General features: G+C 34.9%; 1 protein-coding gene across 1 annotated transcript in view; it reads right to left on the bottom strand.

Annotated features, from left to right (window-relative positions):
* Positions 1-7,935, bottom strand: part of LOC141404196 (uncharacterized) — a 55,772-nt gene extending 47,837 nt beyond the window's left edge. Inside the window, exon 1 of the mRNA XM_073987560.1 lies at positions 6,928-7,935. Coding sequence (XP_073843661.1) covers positions 6,928-7,525 — 598 coding nt within the window. The 5' untranslated portion in view covers positions 7,526-7,935. The remainder of the gene's footprint in view (positions 1-6,927) is intronic.
* Between the last annotated feature and the right edge of the window lie 5,864 nt (positions 7,936-13,799).

The raw sequence follows: 13,799 nt of genomic DNA, 5'->3' as shown, positions 1-13,799 counted from the left end.
TTACGAAAATTATTTTATTTTTATTAAATTTACCCATTTTTTCATTATTATTAATTATTTTTTTGTTGTTATTAATATTATTATATTATTGTTAATATTATTTTATTATTAAAATTATTTTATCTTATTCAAATTATTTTTATTTCTTATACTTGGTTATTTTAGTATTATTGTATGGATTGGATAAATAAATAATTTATCCCAATTTAACTTTTTCAAATAAATAAACAACGAATTAAATAATTTTGTTTCCATCCGCCCCGATTGGGAATCGAACTCATGTTCTTGTTTTTCACACATATCCAATTTTCTTTTGCCCGCTTGCCGAAGACCTCAACGCACTCAGCCAAATTAGACTAACTTGGCATTTGTCAAATGTTCATGATAAGCATCGGGTTATTTTTAGAAATAAAATCGAAACAACTGCGTAGTAAAATATTATACCGGTTTCTATACAGTGCTGTTGCGTAAGAAGTACAACATCAGCACCACCAAGGGAATTTTTCTGTGTATTTTATGTGTAAGTGTAGAGAACATATTGGTCGTGTCTTGATGTTGCCGGGATTTGAACTTGGGTTGTTAAAAACACGGTGAGTCTTAAGTGTCTCCTGCTAGCCAGTTGGGCCATGCAGTATCAGTGGAATTGTTGGTCTAAAATCGTATATGATTTGAAAGTAATAAATATTTGGTACAGTCTGTTGTATTTATGGCTATTTGAGGGCGGGAAATGAAAGGGATTTTTTCATGTTTTATTTCTCATATATGGATTTTTGTTTAACTTTTTTCTGTCAGAGTTGTATTTTTTGTTTGTTTTAAATATATCACACAAAACTTAAGGAATAAAACACGATATATAGGAAAAATTGGTGTGTGTATTATTGGTTAATTAATAATTAAGTTAATATTATTTCTTTTGATTAATTTCATTAACTTTTTATTTGTAATATAATGTTTATATACACTCAGATGTTATTGTATTTTAATGTTATAAAGAATAAATGATAAATGTTATTAATAATGACATGAGAAACATCTAAATACTTAATTGTTAATCATATCACCCACCCATCACGCTCAAACAGTGACACAAATAATACATTTTTTTTGGAGTTAACGATTTTAAATAATTAACCCATTTTAATGGAAGTTTGCCATAAATCAACAAATACATTTCAGCGGCCAAATATCCGCGTAAATGTATAAAACACATTTGCATTTGAAAAACGAAAAGTTCTAGGACAGAGAAGCCACTACATAGTCGATACTTCCGAAGATCTGCTTTACCACCAGTGAAACCAGGTAACGTAATTTGGTGACTATGTGGTTTCGAGTCCTTGGCTTTCCTTTTTCACTTGCAAATAATTTCCGATCATCAAGCTTAACTCTAAACGAGAATATTAATAAAAAATCATTAAAAATGATCTTCGCCCTAAAAGGCAAAATTTCAAAAAATAAAATTATTATTTTTTTTATTATTAAATTTTATATTTTCCAAATTTCATCAGAATGTCTACACAATTTTGTGTTTGGTGCGTCAGACATATCGCACCTGTTCAAAAAAATAGTAACTCAAAATTTTGAAATGTTGCACTTCGGCCAAAACTAAAGCACCCCTCTGTACAATTTTTTAAAATGATAATTATTTTTTCTTTTTTGTTTTTTATATCTTTACCGTTGGAAAACACAAAAATAGGGAATTCAGAATTCAATAAACGAAAGTTAAAATTCAAAAAAACATTTTAGGTCGCAAATAAAAGCGGACAAAACTGTGACCACTAGGAACCCTAAGTACCAAATTACACCACCTAATTTAGTAGGAAAATGTAGCTTAAATACTCAAAATACCGAAGATCGGAAGGTACCGCTATATGGGTGCTATACCAAAACATTAGCCGATATTGTTCATATTCATCCAAAAGTTATGCCACAGCCTCTTCTGGTCAAATACAAAATCGCTTAGATTGAAAAATTAGATAACAATTTACAGAAGAACGGTAGACGTCGGCTTATTCAATCGACGACCAGCAAAAAAAAAACTTTCATATCGACAAAAAATGAAGGAGCCGGACTGGAATTCGCCAAGACCCATCTGAAGTGGGGTATCCAAAAATGGAGGACTGTGCTGACTTCTGATGAAACTAAGTTGTTTTTAAAGGATACGGATGGCATAAGGCTTAGATCAAATGGGAAACGGTTAAATCCTGAATATTGTAAGGGCACTGTATAACATGGAGGCGGAACACAATGGTCTGGGAGTTTTTTTTCAATTCTTTGCAAGGGATTGGACCGATTCATAAAATTAATGGAATTATGGATCGTTTCAAGTATCGTAACGTATTAAAAGGCGTGATGTTGCCTTATGCTAAAGAAGAGATGCCACTTAGATGGATACTCCAGGAAGATATCGAGCCAAACATGTATCGAAAGTGGTTAAGGAGTGATTCCAAAACAATTAGACAGAAGTTCTCCATTGGCCCACCCAATCCCATGATCTTAGCTCTCAATTGGGGCTTGTGGGAGATCGTTAACTCTAAAATCATACGAAAAAAATTGAAAAACCAAAGAAAATTTGAAAAATTGCCTTTTTAGGCGAAGATCATTTTTCGTATTAATTTTAAATTAATTTCTCGTTGGAATCGATCTTGATGATCAATAATGCAAGTGAAAAAGGAAAGCCGACGATTCGAACCCACACACCCACCACTATGTGACATGACATGTTTCGCCTTTGGTAAAGGCTCCTCAGACATATCGGATGTGGATCGGCTTCGCTGTTCTCGAACTTTTCTTCATTCAAATGCATTTTTGTTTTTTACAACAACAACAACAATTTATTTGAAAACACAAAAATAGCCTGGGAAGCAATATCGCCTGTAATAATTACTTATTTGATATCCTCTATGCCTAAACGATGTGCTTTGCGTCATCCAGAACAAGTAAAAAAGGATCAGTCGGCTTTGCCGACAGAGATATACCCTCAGATATACAGACGGTTCCAAGATGGAAGAAGGTACCGGAGCTGGCGTCTACTGCGAGAAGCTTTGCCTCGAATACTCATATAGGTTGAACAGCGACTGTAGTGTTTTCCAAGCAGAAATCTTCGCGATCAAAATGGCCGCAAAGTTGATAAAAAGTCTGGATGCTGAAATCTTTGAACCGGTGACTATCTTCGTTGATAGTCAGCCGGCTCTTAAAGCCATCAAATCCCCCAATATCAAGTCTGAGGCCGTTCTTGAGTGTAGAATTGCTTTGGCGAACCTCACTAACGCTGTCCGACTCTGCTGGGTACCGGGACACTGTGACATTGTGGGAAACGAGAAGGCAGATGAACTGGCAAGACAAGGATCTCAATCAACAAGTCAAGCTATCACTGATTCTATCAAACCACCCATATGTCACGTTTTTCGGAAGGTGGAGACGTTCTTTGAAGAACAAGCCAAGGAACTATGGCATAATGAACCAAGGTGCAACGTGTCAAGGGCCATTTGGCCGAATCTTTCAAAAAAGAGAACAACTTCACTTTTAAGTTTGCGTAAGTCAGAAATCAGGGTATTGACGGGAGTCATTACCGGCCATTGCAACATCCGAGCTTTTATCGGCAAATGGGAGGATGATGGCGTGGACTATTGCAGGCTCTGTGAAGATGAGGAGGAAACGGAGACGATCGAGCATATTTTATGTCGTTGCCCGATGTTAACTCGAAAGCGATATAGATTAACAGGAATACGCTTTCCTCCAAGCTTAACCTTAACCACATTTTTCCCCCAAAAAAACCTATATATTTAAAGGGTTTTGAAAATTATGGGCCTATGAACCGACAAAAATATGGATTTGGATAGAATCTCAAAAAGTTTTGCGGGGAAGGTATCGAAAGGAATGGACCGACATATTCCATTTTGAAAGTGGGTCTTATTTTGGGTGTCATTCCCCTCGAAAGATATAGCGACCACCTGTCTTTTCAGTCGGTCACCATATAATTCACAGGTTTTAGACCATTATATCAGGAAGCCATGTACTTGCCTACGAAAAATATGATATCAACTCAGTATTTGTTTCGAGAGTTGTCGTGCTCTGCAGCCATAGAGGGTTTTTACACCGTTCGGACTGTTTTCTCAAGAAGTATGGACTTGTCCCTTAAAAAACATTTACTGTCGTAATTGAGGCAGCCAATGAAAGTTGCTTCAACAAAAATCAAAGCGATTGGATAATAGGTCTTAAAGTGAACTTATCCGAAATTTTGTGTGGGAGGTACCCGAAGGAGTTGACAAATATAGTCCATATTCGAACCTTATATATATTTGGTAGATATATTTGGATGTGTAAAGTATGGACCAATTCGGCCACTACCATCAAGAGTTATCATGCGCACAATTTTTCCGAACATTTTCGAACTTTTGTGTGGGAGGTACCTGAAGGAGTGGACTGATATGGTTTATCTTCGAACTTAAACTAAGTTTGGACAAAATATTTCGAAGGCCAAATTTTAGACCGAGTCGGCAGATCCGATCAAGAGTTATCTTGCGCTCCAACCACTATATACGGTGTCATAGAGGTTTTTGGCACCATTCAGGCTGTTTTCTCAGGAAGGAAGTAGAGGACAGTGAATAGAAGTTGCTACAACAAAAACCAAAACGATTCGAGAGCAGGTCCTAAAGTGAACTTTTCCAAAATTTTGTGTGGGAGGTACCCGAAGGAGTGGACGGATTGGGTCCATATTGAAACCTCATCTAAGTCTAGTAGAAATATCACGATGTGCAAAGTGGGGAGCAAATGGTTACTCCCTTTAAGAGTTATCGTGCGTACAAAGTTTTGTTGGGGAGTTACCGGAAGGAGTGGACCGATGTAACCCATCTCCGAACTTAAACTAAGTTTGGACAAAATATTACGAAAGCCAAATTTTGGACCGAATCGGTTGATCCGTTCGAGAGTTATCGTGCGCACCAGCCACCAGACAGACAGACGGACAGACAGACGGACGGACATGGCTAAATCGACTCCAAATTGTCTGAAACACATTTCGTCCAAACATACTTGGGGTCTAAAACTATTATTTCGATGAGGCACATTTTCATCGTATCAATATATATACCCTCTTTAGCCTAAAGGCTGAGGGTATAAAAACGTAAACCAAATTTTTTTTGGAAATGTTAATGAAAATCATATAAAAAACAGTTTTTTTATGGATATGTTCAGCAATAGGTCTGTTCGATAACTCAAAAATTTGTACAAATTTGTACAATTTTTTCCGAACTGGAGCAAGATGAAGTTAGTGGCTGGATTAGGAACTTTTTCCACAAAAAGTTTTCACAAATTAAATTTTTGTGGAAAACCTTCAAACTACAGAGAATCGAGAGTGACAGTTCTGTGGGGGGCTATATGTAGACGTGGGCTAATTTAGGTGGAATGTTTTAAACCTTCATCGAGGACTAAATACCAATTTTCAGCCATTTCGGTGGGATAGTGAGGTCACAACCTTCAAAATATCGAAAATTTCCTGGTTGAAAGTTCGGAGCAAGTTGAATGTAGTGGCTGGATTAGGAACTTTTTCCATAGAAAGTTTTCAAAAATTAAATTTTTGTAGAAAATAGTCGGCCCTTGGCCGGGATTTACGGCTTTATCCTATGGACAGATACTATAATTTTTTTCAAAATTATTTTTTGTCAAAAATCATATGGTTTTTCTGAATTTTCGAAGCCTATATCTCGGGAAATACGGACTTCCCGCACATGATTTATATATTGGCGTAATCAGCATTCCAAGACCTGCCTGTGGACAAGATTTCAGAATTATCTGAGTCCAGCCACTACATTCATCTTATGCAGGGAACTTATAGTTGGAGTGTTTGAGAGAAAAAACGATGATGTATGAATGAATGATGATATTCCCGTCAAAAACAATGGCCTACCGGCCTACCTCACGGATTTCCTTGTAATGTCTACCTTTGTTAGCCCTAGGCGCCCAGATTACAACAATATATATTTTTGTTGCGGAAATCCACATTTCCCGAGAAAGGGACCTTCAAATTTCCGTAAGGGCTCTTGATTTTATCTCATTAACAACCAAGGCAATATGTGTGCCATTATAAAGTTGACCGGCTATGGCTTCGGCCGAGGATTTTTGTAGGAACAAATTGAATACTCTACCAGCTGACGGAAAAAATCTGAATTTTTTTTTTTAAATTGTAAGTTTTTTCTAATTAGCCGGCCTTCGGCCGGGGAATTAACACTTTCTCCTATGGACAGGAGCCAACCAATTTAGGGCACGAAAACAACATTTTTTTAATTAAAATTTTTTTCTTACTTTAACAAGGGAATTTTCGGAACTTCAGGGGCCCATATCTCGGGAAGTATGGACTTCCCCCCAACAAACTTTACATTTTTGTAATCAGGACGTAAAGATCTACCTGTGGTAAACATTTCAGATTTTTCCGCCAGCTGGTAGAGTATTCTATTTATGCCGATTTATGAACCACAGATCATGTATTTAGATATCTGGATAACGACCTACATCAATACACTTTATATTATAATCACCTCCCCCTTATTCAAATCTATAAATAAAAAATATTTTTATTTTATCATCTATTTTTGTATACCTACAATTGAAAATAATAAAACTTACCTTGCATTTAAATTTTACAATTAACAAAAACAAATACTGTCGCTATTTATAAGCTTAAATATAACAAAGATATTAAAAAAACTCAACCAAACAAAAAAAAAAAGAACAACAAGACCTGGATTCGAACTCAGATACATGCATTTCTTAAACAACAACACTAACCCGCAGCCACGGCCACATCAACTTTTATGTACATCTAATGTTTAATATACCAAAAATGAAGATAATTAAATGGATAGGGATAATAAACGAAATCAAAAAACGTGTTTAGGCGAAAACAAAAATCGAGTAATAGACAATACTTACAAAGCGATTTTTTATCCGACATACGGCGGGTTGTGGGATTCAAAATATATGGTGCTGGTGTTGATGATGAAGGAGTCGGTGTTGTAGCTCCTCCACTTGTCGTGGGTACGGGCTTTGCATTTTTTATTTGTTGTGGAGAAGGCACATTTGGAACATTTGATGTGTTTGTAGTGGAAACAGATTTTGGAGCCGCTACTGAAGTTGCCGATGATGACGATGTTGTTGCGGTATTGGTATTCTGTTTGGCTTGTTTCTGTTTGCTTAAGGCTTCTGCAATTTTACGATCCAATCCCATAGATTGCAATTTTCGAACATCTATGGGTCTTATGGTACGTATTAGTCGCCGCTTGCCCTCACCTGTGATGGACGCTTTGGGAACTACAGGGCTAGTAGTTGTTTTATTGTTGTTATTGTTGTTATTGTTGTTTTTAGTATTGTAATTTGCATCTTTTCCATTATCCGCATTGTTTTGGGATGATATGGAACTATTTCCATTAGAAATAGAAGAAGATTGGTTTGTTGTTGTCGTTGCTGAAGAATTCTTTTCATTGGACAACGCATTGTCATCTACACTTGAAGACTGCGATGATGAATTCATTTTCACACTCTTTTGCTTTACAAACTAATTTTTGGAAATTTTTTATTGAAACAATGATATTTTTCACATTCTTTTGTTTTACATCATTGCACCACAATTCGCATTCAACTTTGCTTTGAGGCAAAACTTATTTCACATATTTTTTAATTCTTTCACTAGACGGACGAACGAACGACGTCATAGAGACGGCATGCTTTTCTCTCAAATCACTGAAATTACTGCTTAAAAACACTTTATCCTTGGTATTTTTGTAATTTTACATAACTTTTAATATTGAATATTAAATTTTTGTTATTAATTTATGTAAATTTTGCGTATTTATCAGGATTTGCTAATTTATCTCCATATATTTTCAAGAAAGCACACCTCATTTTCCACACTAGTTATCGATTAGTCGACTTTTCGACTTTTCTAATGGTCGAAGTCGACTTTTGACTATAGACAAAATCGAAGAGTCGATTTTTTGTTGTAGACTATCGATTTTTCTACTCACGACGATTTTTTGTATGTGACAACTTGTCACTGACAAGTTTTGAAATGGCACCTCTGCTGACAACAATAGCTGTGTTCCATGATACAATAATACAGGTAGCATTATCATGCCAGCTGATGGTAACATAATGTGTCAATTGCATTGAATTGATGTCTAATTTTGACATCTTATGTTGCCAACAATTGCCGATGCGGCTACCTGTGTATTTGTACCATGCTGTGTTCGTTTACTCAATAGCTTTGTTCCTTTACGTGCAAGAATCTTCAAGTTTTACCACTTTTTACTCGAAAAACGTTTCTTTACTTCTGGCACTTTACAACTTTTACTACTTTGGCGGTTTTACCATTTTCAAATGTAAAGGAACAGACCAAATAACTTGTACAAATTTGTAATTTGTCTTATGCCAAACTATGAAAATTTTCATTAGAAAATTCTTTGTTATTCTCCTTTAAATTTTCATTGATGTCCACACACATATATGAAATCATATGAAAATTTTGATATTTTCAATGTTTTGCATTGGTTTGAGAGTTACAAATTTAAACACAAAGAATAATTTCAGATTACAGAAACGAGGAATTCGCCATGAAAAATCAAAACAAAAAACCATATGATTCGGTAAGTAAGAGATAGCATGTCTACACTTTATGGACAAACACAAGCGATAAAAAAGACAACAAGAGACCATTTGGCGAAAATTTTGACAGTTTACATTACAAAAAAAGTTGCTTTGTTGTAGCAATTCGCCGATGCATCTACCTTTGTAATTGTACCATGGTCTGGCATAATGCTTGGTTTACATTTACGAAATCCACTCGATTTCAACTGTCAATTCCATTGCCTTGACCCTGCGTTTACAAATGACAGGACAGTTGACTTTTTTTGTTTTTATTGAGTTCAAAAACATATGGATTACAATTCATTTTGTGTAGCCCCAGTGCCACATGGACATTTTTGGGGCAAATTGGCTAAGTTTATAAAACATTTCCCAAGTTATAAAAAAAGTGATTTATATGAAAATTGTTTAAGTATTTCTATATATTCTACATTAGAAGCATATCGACGTTATCCATTAAGGGCTGTTTACACCATCTATCAATGTCATATGAGCTGTCATTTCTTTCACCCATTCGACATTCTCTATGTTTGTCAAAATTGACGTCATCCATACAACTTTCAATTTGTGCGTTCATACCTACAAGTGTTATTTTCGTATGACATAGCCTATAAATATAAAAACAGCTGTTTTTGTCATTGTTTACATATATTGTTGAGTTGCAAATTTGCGCAAATTTTAATTTTGGTTAAAGGAAAATGAATATCTAGCATGTTTGTTGTGGTAGAATAGGTTTTTGGGGTTATAGAGGCATTTATGTTTTTGCCACAAAGCAATCATTTCCCAGAATGCTTCTTTCGACCAATCGATCTGAAAATTACATTATAAACACTCTTTGTTTAATTTTCTAAATATTTAAATATACAAAACTTTCCATTTTCTTTTTTAAAAGATTTTGTTTTCCTTTTTTTGAGAATGCCAGAAAACAGCTGATAAATTTATGTTTACATACAAGAATGCCGCATCAAATAGAGCGCTCCCTTAATGAAAAATTTACATATGAGTTGCCAAATCATTTTGATAGATGAAAATGTTCATAGTGGTCACACTATGTGTACAACATTCGCAGGTAGAAAATTTGACATCTCATACTACATTGATAGATGGTGTAAACAACCCTTTAGATATAACTTCAGACTGTTTTTAAAAGTGGAAATTCTGGAAATATTTTTTATGCTTGGAGGAAGACGGTTATATTCAGAACAACCGGCATATTCAATACACTGCTTAGTTGTTTCGATTCTGCATCGCTTTACATGAAGATTTGTACTATTTCTGGTATTAATATAAGTATGATTTTGTGTAAAGGTAATGACATGGTAACCAATATTTTTTAGTATGTTATACGGCGTTTATATTATAGTACGTTTACATATAACCGGATTTAACAAACCCACTGGGTTTTAAATGTCAATTCCATTGCTTACATGTCAAACAAATCCTCATAAAGAAGGTTACACTTCCGTTACACATGCCAGTAAATTGATGCCAATTGAGTACATGTATTATACTCAAAAATGCCGAAAAAGTGTTCGACTGGCATGCAGTTTTCTTGTGTGTTTACACATGCCAGTGCAAGTTCAATTTCAAAATTATTTTAAGCCGCATATAACACACAAAATTGCATTATATTTCAGATTTAAAACACAATTCACAACATATTTTATTATTTCTATTTTATTTCGTTTTAAAAAGATTGTTTTCAATCATAAACATAATGAATCTGGTATTGCCGTCTTTTCAGTATTGTATAATCCCAGAGGGGAAATTATTTGTCAACCTATATTTTCATGAAAAACATCAAAATTATAACTTTATTTGCCACTAATATATTGCAGCTACCGAAATGTATTATTTGTGTTTCATAATCTTTTTGAAAATATGCATTAAATCTTTGCATTCTTAAAAGAAACAAAAATGTACATGGATTAAAAAATAGTCTCGGCAACTTTTTTTTCATTTTCGACATATCACTGGCAGCCAGCTCAAAATTATGCTGGCATGAAAAATCTAGTGCCAGTGGAGTCGACAATTCAAAAAATGTAATTGTGGTAGTAAAATATTGTGTATGTATTGAATTTTTCGATCTGTCACTGGCATGTGTAAAGGATGGGTTAACCCGGCAAAAAGCTCTAGTGTGTACGGAGTTTTACAGTTTTTTGCAGGGTTAACCTTTTTTGTGAGGATTAATTTGAAGTATACACAATGGAAATGACATTTGAAACCCAGACCCACTGGGTTAACCCGGTTATATGTAAACGGCCTTTTAATAACTGCATTTTATAAAGACCATGTATTGGCAAAATGTTTTTAGATACATTCTGGAATAATGAAAGTGTGGGATACATTTGTGGAAGGTTGTAAACAATACGTAAAGCTTTATTCTGCGATCGCTGCAGGGATTTAAAATCAAAATTTTTTGATAACAGTAAATCATAGGTAAATAATTGTAGTGACTACGGATTAGGGAGTTGTATAATAATATCTTCGTATTCACATCAAATTTGTTTTTAAATTTATAAAGTAACCCAATTGCAGGAGCAACCTTGGGCTTCAAATATTTCAAATGAGTATTCCACAAGAAATTACTTTGGAAGTTTATTCCCAAGTACTTCAAACAATTGCTTGTTACAACATTTCTTCCACAAATGGAAACATTAAAATCATCTCTTCCACTTGCAAAATTTGGTCGAAAACGTAATAATTTTGTTTTTTCTGGATTTAGAACCAACCCATTGATTCGAGTAAACTCATAAAGTACATTCGCATCGTGTTCATGTATTCATGGATTGATTGTCAAAATCCCACAACTTGCCTGTGTGACGTAGGCGTCCCGACAACTGCAAAAACTGTTGTAAAATTTTGAATGAAAATCGTAGATTTCTTTTTGTTTTCCGTTCACATATTTTGTTTTTGTTCATGTTCTTTTGTTTTCAACACATTTCAATTATTATCTCACTTATTTTTACAAAAATGTCAAAAATTTGTCTTCCATACTTTATCCTGTGGACAGGAACAAATCTCGGCTAACGTGAAAAAAATTTTCCTTTAAATCGAATTTTTTTAACAATCCAATCCGAATCCAATCCATGTTTTCAACTTATGCCTGTGTTTTTCCCAAAAAATGTAAAATTTCATGTCAACCGGGACTTAGTCCCGGTCCACACTAGCGTGAATTTCATTAAAAAAATTTCATGAAATTAGGGGTTCTTAAATCGAATTCCCCACTACAGCAATTTTATGATTTTACTCTACTATGGAAGTCGTTCCAGAGACGCATAATTTCATGCAATTTTTTCAATGAAATCACTCTAGTTTGGACCGGGACTTATGGAACTCGATCTGGAAACGCATATTTTTCATGAAAATTTTTAAGGAAATGAAAGTTGTTTGTTCTTTTTTAGTTGAAGATTCAATCATATGATTGTTTAAGTCTGGAGTATTCCCCCATTGGCTTAACTTCATCACTTTCCTCTTTGCAGAGAAAAATGTTTACAAAACGCACTGACAGCTTGCAAAATTTACTGATCGCTATCAATATCATGATTTCATCCCGGCGAAGGTCCCGGTCCACACTAAAGTGATTTCATTCAAAAAATTGCATGAAATTATGCGTCTCTAGATCGACTTCCATAGTAGAGTAAAATCATAAAATTGCTGTAGTGGGGAATTCGATTTAAGAACGCCTAATTTCATGAAATTTATTAATGAAATTCTCGTTAGTGTGGACCGGGACAAGGGAATTATCAATTGGCTTTTCAGTTTTTAAAATGATGATTTTTTTTAGTGAAAACCTGAACTCTTTAAGCATCGAGTATTCTCATGTTAATGAGAATGATGCTCACTTTTCGGCTTTCCAAAAAAAACACCAAAACAAAATATTTGCAAGCTGACAGCACGATTCAACTAAGAAATCATCGATTTCTGTTAAGTTGAAATAACATCAGCACAGTTACCTGTGAGTATGTTGTTGGAATTTTATTTAGTCCCGGTCCACACTAGCGTAAATTTCATTAAAAAATTTCATGAAATTAGGTGTTCTTAAATCGAATTCCCCACTACAGCAATTTTATGATTTTACTCTACTATAGAGGTCGATCTAGAGACGCATAATTTCATGCAATTTTTTCAATGAAATCACTCTAGTGTGGTCCGGGACTTACAAAATTCCGTTTTGCGCATGCCTTCACCGTTTTTTTGTTTGTCCTGATTTCTTAGTCCCGGGCCACACTACAGTAATTTCATTGAAATTTTGATATGAAATTATGGGTCTCTAGATCGACGTCCATAGTAGAGTAAAATCATAAAATTGCTGTAGTGGGGAATTCAATTTAGGAACACCTAATTTCATGAAATTTTTTAATAAAATTCACGCTAGTGTGGGCCGGGACTTAGTTGAATCGTGCTGTCAGCTTGCAAATATTTTGTTCCAGGGGTGCCAACTTGGTGGTTTTCCCGCTACTTGTGGTGATTTTTGACGTACAAAAACCACTGTTTAAGCAGGAATGTCATCTGTTTTAAGGTAAAAATCGCTACAGATTGTGGCTGTAGCGATTTTTTGCCTCGGAACAGTTGGCATCCCTGTTTTGTTCTGGTGTTTTTTTTTTTTGGGAAAGCCGAAAAGTGAGCATCATTCTCATTAACATGAGAATACTCGATGCTTATGGGTACTTTACACGATATGTATTTTACATATGGGTTGTCACTTTTTATATACTGTTACGGAATTAGATTTAACTAATCTCCGTGTAGACGTTGTTTTATTTCCCAGTACGATTTGTACCAAATAAAACAGGGTTCGTTTTAGATTACGTTTCTACAATGCTTTATTTACTTTATTACACTTATTCGGAACCGACTTTAATTACTAAGCACACAGCAAGTCTCTAGTTAGCACGCAGCAATTCTTTAACCGATCTGTTCAGTTCAACGCTTAAAACAAAACTCAACTCGTCATGGCCAGTTGCCCTGTATTTATACCCCAAAGTCTCCCTGTTCTAGAGTCCTCTAGAACACATATGGCAACACCTCGAATCTGTGCAACGAACACACAGACGCACATTCGCACTAAGCGAACAACCATACTCACATACATACATGGGGGGAATACAGGCGGACGACAAGCAAAGTAATGACAACAACAAACAAATGCAAGAAAGAAGTAG

Source organism: Musca autumnalis, unplaced genomic scaffold (genome assembly GCF_047663935.1).
Source record: "Musca autumnalis isolate F117 unplaced genomic scaffold, ASM4766393v1 scaffold_4, whole genome shotgun sequence".
NCBI classification, from domain to species: domain Eukaryota; kingdom Metazoa; phylum Arthropoda; class Insecta; order Diptera; family Muscidae; genus Musca; species Musca autumnalis.
The sequence above is the reverse complement of the archived record's forward strand: the minus strand, read 5'-3'. Positions and strand labels throughout refer to the sequence as shown.